This window comes from Caenorhabditis remanei, chromosome X (assembly GCF_010183535.1).
Source record: "Caenorhabditis remanei strain PX506 chromosome X, whole genome shotgun sequence".
Taxonomy (NCBI): Eukaryota; Metazoa; Nematoda; class Chromadorea; order Rhabditida; family Rhabditidae; genus Caenorhabditis; species Caenorhabditis remanei.
The window spans coordinates 707,920-730,073 of record NC_071333.1 but is presented as its reverse complement, the minus strand read 5'-3'; the positions used below and the strand labels follow the sequence as shown (position 1 = coordinate 730,073).

General features: G+C 36.5%; 2 protein-coding genes across 2 annotated transcripts; one reads left to right on the top strand and one right to left on the bottom strand.

Annotated features, from left to right (window-relative positions):
- Positions 1 to 681: 681 nt before the first annotated feature.
- GCK72_022197 (uncharacterized protein) lies at positions 682 to 3,482 on the bottom strand (the record flags this gene model as incomplete). The annotated part of the gene is made up of 8 exons (XM_053734700.1): positions 682 to 805; positions 854 to 951; positions 1,005 to 1,340; positions 1,387 to 1,516; positions 1,570 to 2,084; positions 2,136 to 2,276; positions 2,494 to 2,652; positions 3,342 to 3,482. 8 exons carry the CDS (start codon positions 3,480 to 3,482, stop codon positions 682 to 684), a joined length of 1,644 nt encoding a protein of 547 aa, XP_053578266.1.
- A 2,881-nt stretch (positions 3,483 to 6,363) lies between these two features.
- On the top strand, positions 6,364 to 12,331 carry GCK72_022196 (uncharacterized protein; the record flags this gene model as incomplete). Its single annotated transcript, XM_053734699.1, has 19 exons — positions 6,364 to 6,592; positions 6,806 to 6,983; positions 7,037 to 7,177; positions 7,229 to 7,376; positions 7,426 to 7,578; positions 7,702 to 8,010; positions 8,062 to 8,175; positions 8,226 to 8,525; positions 8,582 to 8,729; positions 8,776 to 9,391; positions 9,445 to 9,628; positions 9,674 to 9,868; positions 9,918 to 10,431; positions 10,479 to 10,599; positions 10,658 to 11,117; positions 11,189 to 11,326; positions 11,375 to 11,489; positions 11,588 to 11,634; positions 12,251 to 12,331. The coding sequence occupies 19 exons, from the start codon at positions 6,364 to 6,366 to the stop codon at positions 12,329 to 12,331; spliced, it is 4,191 nt and encodes a 1,396-aa protein (XP_053578265.1).
- Positions 12,332 to 22,154: the final 9,823 nt, after the last annotated feature.

The following is a 22,154-nucleotide window of genomic DNA, read 5'->3' as shown; positions in this document are numbered from 1 at the left end:
CTCATTTTCAGCACACTGCCATCTTCTGGCTGCTTGTTGGACTTGATTAGTATATTTGTTTCCAATTTTTGATTGCTAAGTCCAAACTTTTTCGTCTTCTCCTTCATGTTTTGTGTTATTCCAACAAACTGGTCTATTTTAAACGAACAAATTTTACTGTTTCATTTTGTATTTGGGTAAAAAATAAAGAAATTTTAGAATATTATAAGTGTGTTGAATACATTTTTCAAAGATTTTCCCTGCAATTTGATCGTTTTTGTTTTCAGGTCCCAACTACTGATATGTACTTCTGAAATATTGGTTGGTTTCTGTCTGTTCTAGAATCCTGTTACTCCACCATATGAAGGGATGCTGTTTTGCTTCGAAGAAAAGTATAAATATTTTATGTCAAGCATTTAGCAGGTTTAGAAAACACACTTTGATCAGATTTAAAAGGCAAATGTTGTTTGAGATGATTACATCGGTTTAGTACATTGAAAAAGTTCAGGATTGGTATTGTATATCGTTCACGGGATTTTTAAGGTAGCATGCTATAAATAAATAAAGTGATTAAAACGGGAATGAATAAAAGAGTGCATCATTATCAATAAAAACCGAAATTATGGGTTGAGAACTGTAGAACGTAATAAGAATATTGTATGAACTAATAGAAAATCTCGAGGAAACAAAAAGAAAGGAATATTAAACATTGGAAATGAAAAGTTGAATACGTTTTTCATTGTTGAGAACGCGTCCTCTTGCTTTACTCAACTCTTCCTTCATATCACTGATTTCTTTTTGTAGGTTGGCTATCATGTTGTATAGTCTGAAAATTTTATTTAAACGAGCTCAATATTATTATAACAACTAATACCTGCTACTATCCCCAAATCCAGACGATTTCTTGTTTTGTTCCTCCTGCTCGTTCCGTCGTTGTTCACTTCTCCAACGTTCCAATTCTTTTATCATGGACTCAATGTCGTCCTATAATCAGATAGAATCATAATCTTTTCAAAAAAACTTACATTAGCAAAATCAAAAAGTCTGGCTAGCGGATAAGCAGCTTTTGTCAAGTCTTGAAGTCTGTCCTGTAATTGTTTTATCTTCTCCTTCTCTACTGACACATTCTTGTCAGTTTCCGCATCCTGTTCCTGGTCTTGTGTTGCACTATCCTCTATTCCAGCCTTGGTATCCATTATTTTCTGGACCAGTGCTCCACGATCTTCTTCATCAACTAGCTCTGAAATTCTTGCAGTTTTATCCTCATCATCTTCATCGTTCTCCATTATAAAATTATCATAATCCCCCAAGTTAAGAGTTGGTATCGATTCTGTGAATATTTCAGACTTCAGTTCTATCACCTGAAATTATGGGTTACATTCATGAACGACAGAACAATAAACAAACCGCTTGGGGAGTGGCATCAACAGTAGCAATTCGCTTTTTCTTCAGTTTTGGAGGTGCTGGTCTTGATGCAGCGGTGCCGGGACGTCCCATAGATGTCATTGGTCTGCCACCAGCTGCTCCTGTCATCGGTCTGAAAAACATTTCTCATTCCTAGTTTTGGTTCAAGTAGTCTATCACTATCACCTTATCAGTGGTGGAGGTCTATCTTCTGGTTTTATCATTCTGGGACTATCACCAATCCCACTATCATCAGTTTTCAATGGCGAAGATACTGGTTGTATTGTGAACGACTGCGCTGACGTTTCATTCTCCGAATTGGCCAAAATATTTGGTTCCGGGATGCTCAGTTCATCAAAACCCTCGTCTTGAGGATTACGATTCTCATCTGTCGGGGGAGTTTCGGGCGCGTCTCCATTAACTGCTATCATGGAGTCCTGTCGTTGTAAAAGTCGTTCTGTCGGGTCCTTTTTGCTGCTTTTCTTGGGTTTCTTTTCTTCGTCCGTCTTCTTCTTCTCTTTGCGTTCACTGGACTTATGTCGTTCCTTTGAACTTGACGAAGAGGTTTTCTTCTTTTTCTCATCTGAACTTGCTTCTCTTTTGGATTCTTTTTTCTTTTCTGATTTATCTGATTTTTCTGATTTTTCTGATTTATCCGATTTACTAGCAGACTTCTCCACTTTTTCTTCACTGTGACTGTCCTGAAAAACAAAAGTAACCGGAAATTACAGTGGTCTTATTTTGGAAATTACTTTTCTACTGCTCCGCTTTTTTGGTTTTTCCTCGACTTCTTTTTCTGTTTTTTTGTCCTCTTTTTTTGGTTTTTTCTTCTTCTTTTCCCCTTGTCCGTTTGACATAAAGCTTGCTGCATTGGTACCCAGCACTTGGAGCATCTGTAACAAAATAACATTAACCAGAGCAAAATTAGGTTTCCAAAGAGGCAAAATTTAAGTGCTTCCGGAAACAAGAACATGTTGCTTTTCTTTTCTTTCTGTTCACGTTAACATTCCGATCCTTTTTGACATTCGCCACATTGCTCTTCTCATTCCATTTCTACCAATGAGTTTTTTTTCAATTCTCTCATTGTTCACTAATAGAATGTACACTCACTTTGTTTGTCTCCTCCGGCTCTTTCCCGGACGACACTTTGATGGCTTTTACATTTCCCAGACTACCATCGTCCAAAATTTGGATCAATTTTTCCAGAAATGCTATTTTTGTGTCTTTATCAGTGGCAGCTGTACTGATCTCCTCATCAGTAAACTCGTTCTGAAATAAGAAATATGAGAATACTCATTCTGATAAATTCACTAGTTTTTACACAACTATAAGTTCTTCCGTTTTTCAATTCTTACATTAATTTTCACTGACTAAAGTATTTTATTTTGTTTTGTAGTAATATCAACCTAACAAAGTTCTCGCATAACCAATGGGTTTTTGACGTTTAAAATTTTATAATAAAGCCGTCACGTGATAATCACGATATCTGGGCTACCTCGTTTAATAACTTAACGTAATTAATATAATGTTTTTGTGACCAATAACAGAACGGATAAACATTACAAATTTTAATACTGACATGCATGTCATTTAGAAATTAATAGCCGGTTATAATTTAATTTAATTTGAACGTATTTTTGCTCACTAGAGCGTTGAATTTCATCATGGGAGTTGAGTTAATCTGTCTAGCTGTCGGATTAGCGGCAAGTTGATGATTTTTGTTTTGCAAAAAGAGTGATTTTTACGGCTGGCTGACCGGATAAGCGCTAATTAAATTATATATTTGGAGAACGTTGAACTATGATTGATCACGGCGGTGTTGTTAGCTAAAAATGTGGCAGTATACATTTCAAACTATGCGGATTCGATTTCAGTAGTCAAAATTAACTAAATGCTAGCGAGAAACAAGTTACGGTTTTTCAAACTATTTCTTTTGCAATATTGCTACTTTTCCTTACCTTCAAATAGCCTGTGGCAGACCTCACATTGCTAACAATATCCGCAATGAATTTGAAAGGTGGTTTGGACAATAATTTGTCTGTCAAAGATGGTTTCTCTATCACATTCTCGAACGCTTTTCTTGTTTGATCATAACTCATTCCAACGTTCTCTTTTTTCACGCTTCTCTGAAACCCCAAAATATTATTGGGATTAAAAACATACAAAGCCAAGTAACGAGGTATGACAAAATGCAAGGTGAAAAAAGGTATTATAGAAACAACACGGCAAAAACGGGAGCTGTGTATGTAATAAGCATTCCCTGGGGAGTGCTACTTGGCATACGACGGGTGGGCGCTTTCCTGTTGCCATGGAAATAAGAACGCGCGTGAGAAATGAAGAGGAGATGAGGTGGGTGACGGAAGTTTGTGTCTTATGTGAGAAATATTGTGGCCTCTCACAATTCTTCAATTTCCTGTGCACGAACACAAAATCTGTATCTCGGTCATAAGATTTAGTGACAAAACGTGATAATAACAATAACAATGGAGTCGAGCTGATAACTTTTATGCTATTATTGAAGCAACTATTATTAAAGGATTGTTGTAAACGAAAAAAATATAAGTGTGATGGGATAACCATTGCCATTTAAAACAAGTCAAACATGCCAGAAATTGAGAAAAGAAAAAAAGAGTTTATGTGAAAAAAATTGATTTTGAAGAATCATTCTACTGAAGCCGAACCTAGAAAAATGGGCATAACAAGATTAGTGATCGTGTCAACAAATTTGATATTTCAAAATAAAAATCTTCTATAAGAAATATTGTTTACAACTTATGTTCGTGGAAAACGGTGCTAACGTGGAATGTTCTCCTGCTGTTCTCCCACAACTTGAGTGTTTATTGAAATAGTTAATATATTTTACAGAAAAAAAGACAAATCCAAGAGCTTTGCCGGTAACTCAACCTAACTTCCGAGATATTGAGATTTTCAGAAAAAACCATTTCTTCAAAAGTTCGTTCCATTTGAAATTTGAAAGTGCAACAAAAAAATCATAAGTTTCATCACAAAATTAGAAGTTTTTGTAAATGAGTCGAAATGCTCAAATTGGATTTTTATACAGAAAAAGCATTTTCATCAAAAGTTTTCTTTTTCAAAGCCTCAATATCTTGAAAGTTAGATCCCGTCATTGCAAAAGCTCTTGTATTTTTTCTGTAGAATTTATCAAATAAAACATCAAACTCCAAAGTTGTGGGGGAACAGTCGGAGTACATTACATGTAAGGTAATACCAATGATGTTAGGTTTTGTGCACTTTGAAACCTTAAGAGGAACATTGTGCGAGTAGCCGTGTCTGGAACGTTCGATTCGAAAGTGCAAAAAAAAACCATAAATTTCATCACAAGTCTTGAAGTTTCTAATAATGAGCAGCAACGCTCCATTTGTACTTTTACACTTCGTTTCATAGAGTGCCTACAGCTGAACTCGTATAACACGAATGTCAAGCGGGTGGAACTGAAATACTTACCAGCGTTGAATAATTCTTAGCTTTTATTTGATCTTCAGTAATCCTATTGACATCATACACAGACAGCTGAAAATAAAAAGAATAAAAAAGCTATCACAATGGGTCATTAAAATTTGGAAAGTTGTGTTTTGAGTTAACAGTTGTGGGAAAATTAAATATTCGAAAGATGATAGTTTGTTTTCATAAATTTCACTATTTATGTGGAATGTTTTGATTTCGAGAAATTTTTTGAGGGTGATTAATAAAATTATGAGAAGCCTTATTACGGAGTTCATAAATTAAATCTCGATTTTTCGATTTCGTTGCACTTTTCATGTTTTCTATGATGTGTAACATTATGCTTGCAACTTTATATTTACATATTTTAAATTTTTAGAAGCCGGCTGTCATTTCCAGCAAGTTTTTAGCATAATGGTCAAACAGGCAACTCTCAAAACATTTCTATTTGATTAACATCATTACCAATACGTCATTCTCTTTCTCTCTCCCTTTCTCCTCCTCCTTCTCTTCCAATTCTCCGATTATTATGCTGAAGTCCTTTTCCTTTTGAATGGTCCGTCCGTTACTCTCTTCTCTCTCGTTTTTCTATTGATTTGGAACTCACTACCCCTTCTTTTTCTCTCCTTTTGCGCCGTTTCACTCCCCCCCACATCTCTCAAAAATGGCATGCGAGGGGGCGAAACAGAGAATGAGGAGAAATACACATACACACACACGTCTCATGCCTCTTTTTGGTCAGCACACTCTCTTTTCCATCTCCTGAGGCTCTGCTGTTATTGCAGCACCTCTCCCTTTTTTTATTCTCTTCTTTTTTTCCTGCTTTTTTTCTTTTGTCTCTCTTCACTCATCCTTCTAATTTATAACTGACAGCAATAGAAATGAACATTTGCATATGTAATTTATTATGACTTGTACTTGTTTTATGTTTCTGATCTATTTCATTTAGTAGATGGATGCTGATGAAAAACATGGAATTTGTGTTTCTCTCATGAATTTCACACATTTTTTTCCGGTTTCCTTCCTCTTCCTTGTTTTTAAAATTATCTCATCACTCTTTTTTCGTCTGCTGTTTTCTACTTCCCATGAAAACCTTTTCTCCGAAAAACTAAAAGTCTGGAAAAAAAGATAGGAAGTGCAAAAGAGATGCATCTATTTGACAAACGTTCCCCTCATCAATTATTCTTCTAAATTCAGCTTTCTCGACGTCATTCCTTCTTTCGAATTCCTATTCTTCTCATCAGTTTGTTTTTGGTTGGCTAGTCTAACTTTTTTCCTATTCGCCCACACATTTTTTTCTTCGAAACATATTATTATTCTCTCGCTTCAAAAATTTCAAGATGTCGTAATAAGAATAATCTGATAATGTTTGTTTAGTGAAGTGAAAAATGTGGAATGATGAAATCTGATAACTTTTATTCAGTATTGAATATTCTTTTCGTTCTGTCTCATATTCAAGGTTTTTCGAAATTTGCCCTATATTTGATCTTCCAGAATCTACAAATGCCCTAACATACAATGAATGATAAAGAAAAAGAATTATGCCCCCGTCTAATAGACTTTTTGGTTGTTGTTGGAAAAAGGAACCGGACTAGAGGAGCCAGTCAAAGCAGTCCAGATGCGATCACAGATTCCACAGTCACCTATCCTGAAATATTAAGGAGATACCCTACTGATGACCACAAGGATTTCATCCTTCCTACAGATGTAACGGTTTTCTGTCAACCAGAGGGTTGCACCACTACAAGTTAGTTTGGTTTTTCAGTACACTATCATTTTTACAAACATACAGTTGATGCAACGAGAATAACTCAAAGCAAAATACAATGACTAGTTACAGTGACAATAATCAAAGTACAATGACAAACTACAGTGACAAATTGAATTACAATGACTAATTACAGTGACAATAATCAAAATACAATGACTAATTACAGTGACAATAAAGTTTCATTTTCAGGTGCCCGCATCAGGAAAAACAGTCGAAATGATCCCCAATTCTTCGTTTTCATGCTGACAGAAAAAGACTCTGCAAAAATCCGTTATGGGATATGTCTCAACTTCTACCAATCATTTGACCGACGTTCTACGCCACGAGATGAAGCAAAACGACTTCCAGATGAAGCACACCATAAAAAGTAACATTCTTTTGTTTTGTTTCTCATTTCACTATTCACAGACTTGAATTCAGACGTGACACTCAAGTCTCTTTGACGAGTCTCTGCTTCATTTCACATCATCCATTTGTCTCAATTTTTCATCAAGTACTTCTTTTATTGAAACGCATCATTGACAGCGCCAACCATCGAGCTGCGCAGAGAACCGGACTGAAGTGAGTCATTCTGATTCTTAGAATGAAAATTATAACGAGTCGGTGTTACAGAGATATTGTGTGGGCTATTCTTACGGGTCATTATAATGAACCCATTGTTCCGGAAGTAATGAAAGAGATCAAAGAAGTGGAGACATGGATTTTGATGTTGCTGAGCTCCCCAGTCCCAGTTCCTGGTAAAACCAAAGTTCAAATTGAGGTATGAACATGGTTTTGATAGTCGAGGGACCCAAATGATTGCTTTTCAGGTGATGCCGATAGATCTGTCCCAAGTGTTTGAATTTGCTTTACCGGATCATACACGGTTTACACTGATTGACTTTCCCTTGCACATTCCATTTGAAATACTTGGAATTGAAATGGCTCTGAGAGTATTAACAGCTGCTATGCTGGAATTTAAGGTATGTTAACGTTTTAATCTACATGTGGTTGAAAAAGCGTTATATTTTCAATGTACACTTGTGTAATACGCAAAACAAGTAATGAAAGGAAACCAATTTGAAATTTTTTTTTCTGCCTTTCAGATTGTCATTCAGTCCCGGAATTACAATGCAGTTAGTATGTGTATCCTTTCAATAGTGGCTCTCCTTTATCCTCTGGAGTACATGTTTCCTGTCATACCTCTTCTCCCGGCGTACATGCCGTCTGCTGAGCAGCTTCTTCTTGCGCCCACTCCATTCTTGATTGGAGTGCCTTCATCATTCTTCCATCATCGTAAAATTAGAGAGCTTCCGTCAGATGTCATTCTAGTGGATCTTGACACAAATTGCCTTCAGGTACCGGATGATTTGTACATCCCAGACCTACCTGAGCCAGATGTCACACAGTTGAAGGTAATCGCAGTGACAAATACAAATCAAAAATTCACCTTCTTATTTTTTCAGGAGAAACTGAAAAATGCTATTAATAGAATGACAACGATGACAGTGGACAACGAGAACAGTGTCACAGACGCAGACTTTGGAATTGATATTGACAGTGTGGATGTTGCTTGCAGAGTAGCAATGGTATCCAATAAAATTTATTCCCAGCTAATTAATATTTTCAGGTTCAATTCTTCAATTCTGCCAATGTCTTCGGCAATTTCAGTGAGCACACAAGAACTCTCCGCCTGTACCCAAGACCAGTTGTATCTTTACAAACTGATTCGTTCTTACGAAGTCGTCCACAATGTACACAATTCATCACCGATCTGTGTCGTACCCAGGCAGTGGAATATTTTGCGGAATGCTGTCTCTGTCCGAAAAATGAGACATTTGTGAGAGTGCAAGCTGGAATTGAGAGTGCAGAACAAGTTGGAGATAAACCAAAGTGGTTTAGTGAAGCACTCATGCCAGTTCATTTTACGGTATGGAATTCCTGCCTGGTAGATTTTATTTTATTCAACAATTTTCTTATTTTTAGGTGTATCCAAGTAATTCAACGCTAGATTCGGCGGTCCGTGTGTATAACACAGAAGTCGATGTGGATGAGTATGAAGAAGACAGTGCAACATCTACAGAAAACTCCAATAGTATTGATGACTTGGTATTTGATGAGAATCAGTCTACAGGTAAGCCCCAATGTGACCGTGAATACCAAATACGTATATTTTGCAGATGTTGGAGGAGAAGTCACCAAACCACTCGCGGAAGTCAATTACATTTATAAGGAGCCAATGACTCTAGAGCTACCACAAAGTGAAAGTGCAGTTTCTATAGACAGCTCCTTGAGCAGTGGACGGAGCAGTCCGGATTCTTCTCTTTCAACCTCTGCAGTGGATAGTGAAGCCGATTTCGCAAGACTTGCTGATAACCTTGCTCTTAAGTCCAATTCCCAAGGAGCATTCTCGTTCGATCACGGCAGTGACTCTGAATATGAATCCACACCAGTTTCTCAAAGACGAAAAACTATTCATAACCCGGGCAGTGAAGCATCTGATACACCGACTAGTAGAGGGTCTATCAAATCTGGATTGAGAATGAAAGGTCTTTCCTCACTGACGGATTCTGGAGAAAAGGTTCTGGGACCATCTTTCATGAATGCAATCAATGGATATGCGGAGAAAAGCCAGAGTGTATTCAGTCAAGTCATTAATAAAACAGCTCCAAGGGCTCAAGCTTTAAAAGAGAGGACAATGAAGCCAATTGCAACTAAAATTGAGCAAAGCCAACATATCGTGAGATCCAAAGCACTTCCTAACCCAACAAGCCAACAAACTGCTAATCAACAGAGGTATGGTATCTTCCGAAAACTGTGATATCATATTTCATTAGTTTTTCTTTCAGCAAAAACCAACAGACCGTAAAAGAATTTTGTGACCAAGCATTAGCTGGACAGAGCGTAGGAATGTTCTCAGCTCCAAAGCTACGAAGATTAATGGAGGATGAAAGTCTCAGAGAATTGGTTTGCTCTAAGCTGAATTTGGGATTAGAAGTGAAGCTGTCCGAAGATGAATTTGTTAAAGAAGTGGTATGTTTATTGATTGCTAATCAAGGTTCATAGTCCACATTTCAGCAACTAACAAAAGGACAGTTCAAAGCATACGTCAAAATCCTGAAAGCATGTCTGGAAGGTATCGAAGTCTCTTTCAACACACCTGGCTGTTGTGGTTTTGCATCAGTCTTCCACGTACTCGAGATTGCTCACACACATTATTGGGCAATGGGTGGTGGGGACGCAATCACTCCAAGTAGTTCGGCGCCTAGCACCGTAAGACATCCTAGTTCACAATTTTATTTTCATTCTTTGATTGTTTCAGATGACGACTCCATCAGAGCACTCCAATGACATTCTAAAAGAAAGCATATCCCGTCCAAAGCTTCCTGCTTCTACTATCGACCTTCGTACCCCAACGAAACCTCTTGGAAATAATGTCACTCCTACCGCAACTGAAACCCCAGAAGTTCCTGCGTCTAATAAACCACCAAGTCTTCCACCACCAATTCCTCCTCGTGAAGCCCCACCAGTTCCAAAAAGAAATCCACCACCTCCCGGTGCTCCACCAAAATTACCAGATGCAGCGAGAGCGCCGCCACCACTACCACCTAGACCAAAAGTGAAAACAACAGCTCCTCCAACAGAAACTTTTGAGCCTAACAATGAGCCAGCTCAACCAAGCTCTCCAAGTTTCCCTGCAGATGCAGATGAGCAAACAAAACCACTGCTGAAACCGGTGCCTCCAACAAGTCTTCCGGTTGGCAAACAGGAGCCTTGTAAAGTTCTTCCAACACCAAATGAGCCAGTGAGACACTACATTTATCAAGAACTGATATGTAAGTTGCTATAGTATTGGTAAATGCAATAATTCCTGTTTTTACAGTAGCCGTGCAACACCAAATATGGCAGAATCTTCAGTTTTGGGAAAATGCGTTTGTGGACCTTGTAGCTCAAGAAAGAGAGATAGTTGGTATGGATCAAGAGCCATCAGAGATGATTGACAGGTGAATTTTCAAATTTTCAACAAAGACCAATCAATTAACCTAATCTAACTTATTCCAGGTACTCCGCCTTAAACGACTCTGAAAAGAAGAGACTGGAGTTAGAAGAAGATCGTCTCCTATCCACTTTACTGCATAACATGACTGCCTATATGATTATGTGTGGAACAGGCCAGAGAGCACTTCAACAAAAAGTGCGACGACTTCTGGGCAAGGCTCATATTGGCTTAGTGTGCTCGAAGGAGATTAACAAGCTTCTTGACGAATTGCCTTCTACTCAAGGAAATTTCATTCCATTAAAACCTCTTGGAAGTCGGCTCGTGCAAAAGCAATCATTCACTGTGTGCCCAGGACCAAATGCAGATGGTCAGATGATGTTTATGGAGGTTTGCGATGATGCAGTGGTGTTACGATCGATCACTGGCGCAGCGACAGAACGATGGTGGTATGAACGTCTTGTTAACATAACGTATTCTCCAAAAACCAAAATACTTTGCCTCTGGAGACGACATGACGATAAAGTTCATATGCACAAATTCCATACCAAGAAGGTATATTTGGTTTTTTGACACTAAAACATTTTGATTTCCAGTGTCGAGAGCTCTATCAATGCATGAAAGCAGCAATGGAAAGAGCCGCCGCGAGAGGAAAAGTAAATGTGGAAGGTAGAGCGCTAGGAGGTGAATTCCCAGTCCACGACACAGAAACCAATCAAGGAGGATTGCTACAAGTAAGAATTACAGCCAAATTTACAGACATCAGAACATTTGAATTTCAGGTTCGTTGTGATGGTGTTGCAGTTATATTTGCTCACAGTCAGATATTTATTGGTCTCTCTAATATCAAAAAGTGCAACACATTCGGAGGAAATGTATTCCTTCTGGAAGAATTTGGTTGGTAGATACAAATAGAGTCAGAGAAGTGAAATATTGTTTTATACGGAACAGTTTTTGACAGATTGATACAATATAGACAATAAATTATTTTGCAGACCGTAAGAAAGGAGAAATCATTCAAAGGAGATACTTCTCTCAAATGGTAAGTTCTATCATATCAGAGTTTAGGTTACAGTGCACCTTGTTATACTTACCAATATTATTTTCTTTATATACCTCACTAACAACTCACATCCCCCTCAATTAATATATATTGTGATGTTTTGGCTGAGTGTTTACAGGCAGTGGACATAGCATGGGCAATGCATCGTGTATTTAGTGTGCAGTTTGCAATTTCTTGCCAGAAAGACCCAAATTGATGGATAACTTCTACACTAAACATTTTTTTCCGTTTTCTGCATCCTATATATCGATACCTACTCAAAATATTAATGACTTGTTTTTTTTTCATAACCACTGGATTTTTATATATGTGATTGTATACAAAACATGTTGGCTGAAGTATTAAACATAAGCAGCTTGGTAATTTGGTCATTTTGTGAATCACTGGTTTTGTGTCGTGTCTTTCAACTTTCTGTTTTATTGAATTCAAGGGATCACCTGACTTCAATAAAACTTTTTTTTGTCATCGTTCCCCCACACTTCTTCAATTTTTTCTACGCATGTGATAATTTTCAGTTATTCAATGTATTGTCTTTTTTTCTGATGAAACTATGTATACTTGTCATAATAAAGCACAGTAACCCCTCGTATTACAGGCAGATCAAATTTGCTATGCAGTTCTTTGTGTATTCTCCCTAGCAGCTGCTGGACATAAAAAAGAAGAGCATAGTAAATAAGTTGTTTCTCATTAATTCCAGCGTTTTCTCTCTGACCCACTGTTCCCAAATCTCGTTTTGAATAAATGTAAGTTATTCAAACACACTCACATTCAGTTTTATGACAGTGCAATTTTAGTCATGTTCTTTCATTTTTCTTTTTGCTTGTCTTGCTTCTTTTATAAATCCTTACCAGGCCAAACCATCTCTTAAATTCATTCCAGTTCTTTGTTCTTGACTCAACTCTCAGTGTTTTGAAATGTTCCTCATAGAACCTATTAGGTCGTGTATTAATTTATTATTTGCAATAAATTTTTCATAACTGAATCTGGTTTCAATTTCATTGTGGAGAGAGTACTGTAAGTTGTTTTAAAATGCGTTTCTAAAACCAATCAAGGGCCAAAACAAAAGATGTTTTCCTTTGTCGGTTTACGACCACGAGCCACACATCAAAGTTCAATAGTACTGGGTTTAAAGGTGATGGACAGCTCAATGAATCCGAATAGAAACGATTTCAGTGGATGCGAATGGAAGGCAAAAATAGCTCTGTCAGATACTTTTTAGTCGGTTAGCGTCACTGCTGTGCATAAATCAATTTGATTGAAAACTCCAAGAGTATAGTTTTCCACAGGTTTGACCCATCATAGAAATTGACAACTATAAAAAACGCACTGCATGGTAGTGATAGCTAAGCCAGATATGAATGTTATTGAAACGTTTAAAAAATGATATTACTTAATTAACACAAATTTCGAATGAAGTTATATGGAAAAAACCAAGTCAATCAAAACATTTTGGAAATCTAAGAATATGGCCTTGCTAATATTATATTAAACATCTTGAATGTTCAAAATACATTCCAAAACACATGTTCAAAAAAATCCGAAAAATTGAACAGGGCACAATAAAAATGTGCAGCAATGCAAGATTTGAACAACTGATAACAGAGCAAAGCAAGTTTTTGTGGCCTTCGGTTAGTTTTCGGTGCCCGCCCGGGCGGGCATGCCCTCCAAGTCCCTGAACACATTTCAATCATTGTGACAAAGTCAGCGAATTAAACGAGCCGAAGAAAATCGACAATGATATGCAAAGCAGTGTGGTGGGAGATGCTCTGTGGAAGATGAGAGCCGTACAATTCCCCAGCCTATTTCTTTTATTCACACGGATTTCTTTTCCTTTTTTCCTTTTAAGTTTTCCGACTCGAAAATTGGTTTTTAAAGATTCAGATTCTCATTGACTCCACCTCTTCTCTTTTCGATTCGTTTTTTTTTTCAAAAAAAAATTCCTTTTTTCCCGAACAGACTCCCAATTTACTTGTCACTCTTTCCCACGTAATAGCACGCTTCCCGCGGATTTTTGTCACGGGAGGCGTGACTAAACCTGAGACCAAAAGCACAAAATATCTTGTGCGGCAATTTTCAACCCCACGCGATCTGGTTCCACAGTTGTGGTCATTTTATGGGTTCTCGCTAGAAAGAGGTGGAGGAGGTGTATAAATACCCAAGATATATGTCAGATTTTTAGTTTTGATCTTTTTAGTCGTAGAGTTAGGCTTGCAGGTAAGTAATATTGATCCTTTTTAAACTTGTATTTGTCAATTTCATTACGAAAAACGCAAAACCTATAACTCTACAGTAGGATTTTCTCTCCCAATTTCCTCTTTCAAAAAATAGGAAATAAAGACAATGCTTACTAGTAGTTGGAAAAAAATGCATCAGCGAAATTTGAATTTCGATGTCTAAGAAAATAGAGTACAAACCCGCATCCATTCAATCATCTGAGATGGAGTTCCTCCTTTTTTGTTCCTCTATTCTACGTTCTTTTACGATCCATTCCTCTTCCCTTCCACCTCTTTCTATTTTATGATTATGAGGCTGGCTGGGGTGGAAAAGATTCGTTTTTGTGTTTTCTTTCAAGTCAAGTTGTACACATTACTGCCAATCCGCATCTCCTTAGTCCCAGAAACGAAGAGAGATTTATTCCATCTGACACGTTTTTGTGAGCCTTATTGTTCATTGAGAAGAAGGCAATTATTTCGCTTGCTCCATTTCTTGTACGTTCGTACGCCAATTCCCCCGTCTTTTTTAAAGAGGAAATTGCACTTCTTCGGCTAAAACATAGCGCTTCTTTTTAGTATGGGCTTCCTTTGGCTTCATTTGTTGTTTTGTTTCTGGTGAGACACTTGGAATACCGTTTCAAGTGGTTCCTAGTTTCTAATTTTCTAGCCAGGCGACTATTGAATTAGCTTAGAAGTTGAAAGCGTTTCAGTGTTATCTGATTAAAATTTGGATAATTTGATATGTCAGCTCTCTGGTTTTTATATTGGTTAATTTTGAACCAGGTAGTCTGGTTCTGAACCTGTGATCATATTTTGGATTGGCAAATCCTATTTGTACTACTTAGCATAATACATACTATCTACCTTTTGTTCAGAATTGGAAGCTGATTGTCAACCACCTTGGCAACAATTAAGATCAGTTTTGTGCATCTGTGCCAGATGCAGGTACCCCACGACAATCGGGGAGAGACTTCCAATTGGGAAACAAAAATCGGGAAAAAACAGCTGTGCCGCGGATTTGCGTTCGTCTGTGCACACTTTCCCCGATTTTCGTTACCCGATTCAAAGGCTCTCCCAGAGTTCAGTGAGGTCCCTAGAAGTATGTCAAATGGGTCACATTTAAAATATGAAGTATTAGTAACACAGGAATTTTGATAAAATGTAACTTTCAAAGTAAATGAGAGCCAGTTCATTTTACAACATGTTCTTCTCATATTTCTTACACTTGGATCCGAACGAGCTTGTTTTTCTTTTGCTGGCTTAATTTTAAAACATTTACCTACTAGAACTTTTACGTGAGTTTTCTAGTGTTTAAGTACAAAAATTGTCTTTAGACTTGTCTATTTATACCGGCCAGTTATCGGATTCATATAAAAGTAAGCTCTCCTAACAACATCACCCTAACAAGTTGTACTAGTCATCCTCCCTTCCTTCCTAATCCAATCCCATAAAAACGTTCCAGGTAATTTAAGGAAATGCTATAAGCATTTTAGAAGGGACCCCCATTTCGCGCGTCATTATATGAATAAAGAGAAGAGTGGAAGCTTGATGATTTGGCCCATTCAATAAAAGATTTATGTCCTCATGGAAATAGTCCATCAAGGAAACATTTAGAGAAATGCGAAAAGAAAGGGGAGACAAAAAAAGGAGAAAAGAGTGCTGATATTTTATTTTTGCATCTCGCCATTTTTTCACCTTTTTTGATTGGTATGGTTACCAAGAAAAAGGAAATCCATGTTTCGAATAGATTAATTCTTGTTGTTACTCTCCAACCCATTTTATGAGCTTTTTCGGGAAGGCAACATATTTCGTTGGTTTCATTCTATTCTGGTGTTTTCTTCTTGGAGAACATTTCAGGGGGAACAATATCAGGTCGCCCTAAATCAGTTAGTTAGTTACTTCCGCACGCACAGTAGGTCATAAACTCAGAGCACTCCTGAACATGATTATACTCGACCTTAATGATTTCGAGTTAGTACAAAAACAACAAAAATTATTTACAATCGTCTAGGTTATGATTTACGATAGTGGTGAAAAAGTGGTAGACAGAATAAAAAATGGCAGACTAACTAACTTTCAATCAACTTTTTTATAACGTATAAATAGACATGTTCGTTCGGTAGTACTTAATTATAATGTACGAAAACATGAGAATGTTCTTATGATAATGTCAGTCTGTTCGCGTAGAAAGTTCAATCATTTTTTCAGTTCCGACTGAAAAGGTCTAGAAGGTTTAGGTCATATTTCTATGGAAATAAAAGTTTCTCATTTTCAATCTTCTATTTCAGAAATAATTAGACAAGAACATCAACACAATAAATTTGCGCGTTAATTCTTTAGTGATGAAGTGTAAAAAGTGTTTACACATCTGCTCCATGTGTCTGAGTGTATGGAACAATCTTGAGAGTTTTTTGTCTATGTTTATAGAACAATAACATGAACTTCTCTTTTTAGTTTCTTGTTCTTATTGTTTTAGTTTTCTCCCCTCTTCATAACCATGTCATTGGCGCCAGAAAGTAGCTCCAGAGAGAAAGATAATTATAGAGCCAACCAAAAAGAGGCGTGCAAATAGTATCAGATTTCGGGAGCTTCCATTTTTTTTCTCTCCCCCTTCTTCTCGCACCAATCGGAGGTGTGGAATATATCTCTGACTATGGAGGAATACTTTACTGAGGAGAAAGCAATAGTTTCTTATTTGATTCTGATGTCACATACATTTCTTTTATATTCCCATACATGCAACTCCTAGTAACTGCCTCCTGGTTGTTAGGAAACAAAAAGAACACAGACAAAGCATTCAATCATAAAAATATATATTTCCCAGATTTTTTTTTGAGAAAAAAGAAAAAAGAAGCATGTTCTCTACACCTAGGTTTATAGAGCATGTCAAATGTCTGACAATTTGTATTTCAGGACTCATCAATTTTTTGATGTAGTTTTATCTTTGAAGACAAATCTAACACAGTCGATATTAATTAGCGCGGAAGATCATACTGGGAGATTACATCAAAAAATAGGTTGGCGTTTACATAGAGATAGTATCTGTCCAATTTTTCATGCGAGGTCATCATTGAACATTTTCATACTCTTCTTGTATTTCTAGTGAAAATAATACATATGGAGTGAGACAACTGAATGTTCGATCAAAAATTCTGTTTTTTTTTTGATTCTGCACGGAGTTCGTTCCAATTTTCAAATAATATTCCTTCTAGTCCCTTCATAAACCCCCTCATCGCCAGAAGCAAAAGAGAAACTTTAATATTTGCCCACAACTTACCGTTATTCGAAATGAAAACTTCTCTCTTCGCTATTTCAATGAAAAAATCTGAATTCTCATCCTTGCTCATTTCTCAATGATGTTTTGTTCATTGAAACTTTTTCCCCTCATTTCGAAAAGGGTAGCCATACAAAAAAATCATGTGAATGAACATCTAGATCTTTTCTTCGAACCTTTCGAAAAAAGGTAATTTTGCTACTTTCCCATGGCAACATTCCGTGGGAACTTCGTACCCATAGTCTTGAAAATCACGTCTTCTGGCTAAATATGGGTTTTTCAAAATTTTGAGATCAAATGTTTGTTCAACTCTCGTACCTTTATATTTTTCATACTGAAATCCAATATCTTGTTTTGTTGTTTTTCTCAATTCTATAAATTATGAAAAGTCAAAGTTCACAACTTCTTCTCACCATATTCGTTTTTGACTATCCCCACAGTTCTAAATATAACAACGCAAACTCAATTTTTAGGAGACCACAAGCTTGGTGGAAGCGCTTTTAACTTTGTTAACAAAAGTTAGTCTGCATTTGACCTCCGGATACCCGACTTCGTTGTCTCATGAAGTATCTGTCTTCGTTCACGGAGCAACCAACGTCAGTTGCGACAACAACTGCAACGGCGGAAATCAGTTCGGGCATTGAAAGGTGAGTTTTTGTCCACGGATTATTTTATGCAGATGGTTGAAAAGTTGTTGGACAGGTTTGATTCTAAAATAATTTTTTTTGGAAAATTTCTAGGAATATAACAATTAATTTTTTTGCAAAACATGAAAACAAAGAAAACAAATGACTGGCTACCCTCTCTTGTCAAAATCATCCGTTTCTGTTGATGTGGTGTTGATTCAGTTGCTCTCTTATTTGGTTAACACACTTTCAAAAGAACCAGACAAATCATCTGATGAACACTATCTGAGTCCCTCCAACCAAATCCGGAAGTGTTTGCTTTTTCTCTTTCTTTCAACTCAATTATACAAAAAGAGCGTCCGTCAATTAGTAAATTGAAACAAAATGATTTCATTGTACTCTGTGTTTTGATTTTTCGTGGGAAAGCAGTTCTGAAAAATAAATCTGTGGAGTTTCCATAACTTGTGATATCAGTATCATTTTTTCAGCTAACGAAAGGTTGAGTTTTCCACAAATTTATTTTCATTTCCATTTTCAACAGGAAATTTGAATTTTGGAGATTATTGAGCAATAGAATAAATGATGTGAGTATTTTATTTCAGTCTTTTCATTTTTAGGGTTTTTTCAATATAAACGGTTTTTGATATTTTTGATTAGAACTACTGCAGTGTTTGAATAAATGAAAAGAATGAATATTCCAATTGTGAAACCGAAAAAACAGCTTTTCAAGGTCTCCCACACTTTTGCACTCTTAGTCAATTCCAATTCTGTCTCAATTTCTCAAGAAAAAAAAAGAAAAATAGGTAAACTTTGAATTCAAGAAAGTCGTGTTCGTTTGAAATTGCTGTCACCGTCGGACCGCCGCCGCGACTCACTTGTTTTTTTTTCATCTCTTTTGTTCCAATTATAAATGCAATCAATCAGAATACAGCTAACACTTGCCACATAACTTTTGCCCCTATCCTAAACTTTTCTCGTTCTTTTCTTCTTTTTCCTTTTTCTCAGAATGAAAAGAAAAACGAGCGGGGACAAGGAAGAGAAGTTTGCATAAATCTGGGGCGCAGTGTATGTTCCAAGTGCTCCAAGAAGTTATGATTCAATTTTAGAGGTCTATGGGAGAAGAGGAGATGACTTCTTCAAGTGATATTAGAAGAACCCGCCCTTTTTGTCCTACTTCTTCGACTTTTTTCTTTTCTTCTTTCATATATCCCCTTACATTTTCTTTATGAAAAGTTATTCCAGCTCACTTTCTCCCTTTTTCTCTCAATGCGTTTTCCCTGATATCTTCTTCAGGTTATGTGAGCAGGACTAAGTTATGAGCTGCGCCTTTTTAGAGTCAATGCATCTTTTTCCTTTTCTTTTTTCAGAGCATAGGTCAAATATGTCTAATAACCATTACATTAGAAAGTTTGGAATAGCTAGATTCGTGTAAAGTTTGAAAATGTTAAATTTTGGGGAAAAAAACTATTTTTTTATCGAAACTATTCCATTTATGATTTGACAATGGTTTTTAACGGTAATCTTCCACAGCTTCTCGCCGCAAATTTGAGAAACATATTATTCTATTGATAAGATATTATTATATTGAATGTACACCTCGCGCTTTGAAAAAGTATTGGATTTACAATAAAGACTTCTCTTTAATTACTTCTATCAGGGCACTTTTTTTATGATCAAACTAAAACGTGAGAAGAAACAAGAAATAATTAGTTTCACCTTGTCTAGAGAATGAAAAGTACAGGTGGAAATTCAAGAAATACTTTACTAGAGTAAAACATATTTCTTATACTTGGAATTGTTGTCAGAGGTTTCTTGGTAAACATGTGTTTTAGGTGAGAGCCGGTAGTTCTCCTGTGATCTGGTCATTGAAACACTTAACTCAAATTCGGTTATTCACAGCAGTTTAGAAAATTACTTATTAGGATAAACTAGAAGAGTTTATTTTTGAGGTGAATGCAGATTTTCTGAACAAAGTTGTCGATAGAAAATAGAGAATCTCAATCTAGAGAGGGGGGATTTCCCAAATTTCTAGCTCTCCGTTGTATAGAACATCAATGTAATTCTAACTGCACCTAATCAACATTTCCCTCTTCTCCCTCCAATCGTTTAAGACAAAAAAACCTTTCACTCAATCTGTATAGTAATCCAATAGAAGCCCTCCCCGTTTTCAATTTCACTTCACCTCTCTTCTCATACGGCCTTCCTCCTCTTCCTATTCTTTTCCTCTACTAAATGCTCAAAAGTGTGTACTTGAAAAAGAAGAAAAAAGAGCAAATTAGTGTTTGTACCTTAAGAATTGTATTAGACATTACACATTACACTTTCTAAGCTACCTTGACCCAGAATCGCTGAATTACTGATGAACAACGAATATGCAAACACTTTCGAGATGAATATTTACGCGGCTAGGAGAATTGAAAATTTTGCATTTACTTAGTTTTTAGCCGACAAAGTTTTTGACTCATTTTTTGTATTCGGAGAAAACTGAACGATTTTCAAAATGATGTCTGAATGTGAGTTGGCTTCAGCTACGATAATACATTTTCTCTGTTTTTGAGGTTTGACGTTAGATTCCAGGAAAATCTGTAGACTCGGGAAACAATCATTGAATATTCCTCACTATTCATATTTTCTGGGTAACCCAAAAAATATTATCCTAGATTTGATTTTTCAGATTGGCAAAATCTCTTACGATTTCAATACTGTAGCTTTGGACATATTTATGCCAAAAATGAAAGAATTGTATCCTAAAAACACGATACGCTACAAAATAGATATTCCAGAATCGTGAATCCAAATTATCTAGACAAGAAAAACACTTCACTTTCCATGTCATCGACGGCGACGAAATTTCGGCTTGAGTATGCTGTGATTTTTCTCGTTTTGTCGGTCCCAAAACCACTCAAACGTGTAACGCCTTTCTTTTTTCATTTCCTTTCCTTGTTCCGTTCAGGAAGATGTTTCACAAAAAAGGAGAAACATTTTTGCAACTTTTACCTTTTTCGGAAGGGTAGGGGTAAAATATCAACTCTCATCGGAAAAGAATCCAAGAATGAAGAAAAATGAAAGACAAACATCCTTTGGCCCGCTGTTTTTGGAAAATGAATTAATCATCGATTGCCTTGGTCCGAGACATGCCATGTTTTTGCCCCATTTTGGTATTCCCGTATTCCTAATTTATATTGCTGATACGTATATATTTTTTGGCCATCTCCTTCCACATGTCAAGATCAATTCTTGCTGTCCAGAAAGCTCTTTTGCTCCTGCTTTTTTTCTTCTTCTCCATCGTCATATTTTGATTATGTCTTCATGAAGAAAATATTTTCAATTTTCTCCTTCAAAGAACCCCTTAAAGATCTAGCGTTCCACCAGTTTTAGGGTTTTGTTTTTTTTTGTTGCAGCTTTTCGTCTTATCTGACTTCATTTTTTGGAAAATAATCCCAACCATTTTTAAAAAACTTTCAACTTTCAAAACATGAAAAATAATTCTGGGATTTGGTTTTCACTAAAAAATTAAATGTCATGAGTATGTTTTTTTGTTAATAATATTGTGCAGAAACCTAATTTTACATTGTCCAGTTTAGTTTCACAGGGACCAAGCTAGTTTTTACACTGACTTAAAATAATTTTACCATGATCATTTTCAAAACAAATGCAGACTTTTTCCCAGATAGTCACAGGTAACCACTGTCCTATTTTTCATCAGAAGTGAATGGGTCCTATACCACTTTTTCGACTCTTTTCTATCTGAGTTTATGATTATTTCCCTGTCGATGAAAAAAAACCTGTTGTAAACGATTTTGCTTCCTTTTAGATACCCCAAAAGATCACTTTGATCATCAACATTTTTCTCAGTATGAATACCCTTCAAAAGAACTTTTCTTCCCCGCCAAACCCAATGAATAGGGGGCGCCCACAAACGTGAACGAAATTAGTGCCATTGTCCTCGTCTTCATGTATTATTTAATGACGGTGAGAAAAAAGGAGTGTTTGGACACCTCCAAAAAGCGAGAAGACGAAGGTTGCATTATTCATTCACACTAGCGCCCTAGGAAATAGATTCAGCACGAAGAAAAGGAGAGGAGAAGAACCTAAGAAGTATTGAGTTTTGTGTTTCCTCTTGTCTAGAAGTTTTTTCTTTTTTACTTGAAAATAAAAGGAAGAGAAGGAAAAAAGGAAAGAACTAGAGCATTCTTGAATTTTCTTTTGAAATTATGCCCCTGGTATTCTGAACTCACTTTAGTTGGCAACAGGGTTGGAATTTCTTATGGGTGAAGCTTCTAGAAGCAGAAATAAAACGCATGTCCATAGTGAGAAAGTTGTGATACCATTTTGTATCTAGACCTTGTATTGAACATTTCTAACAAATTTGAGCTTTATATAGAG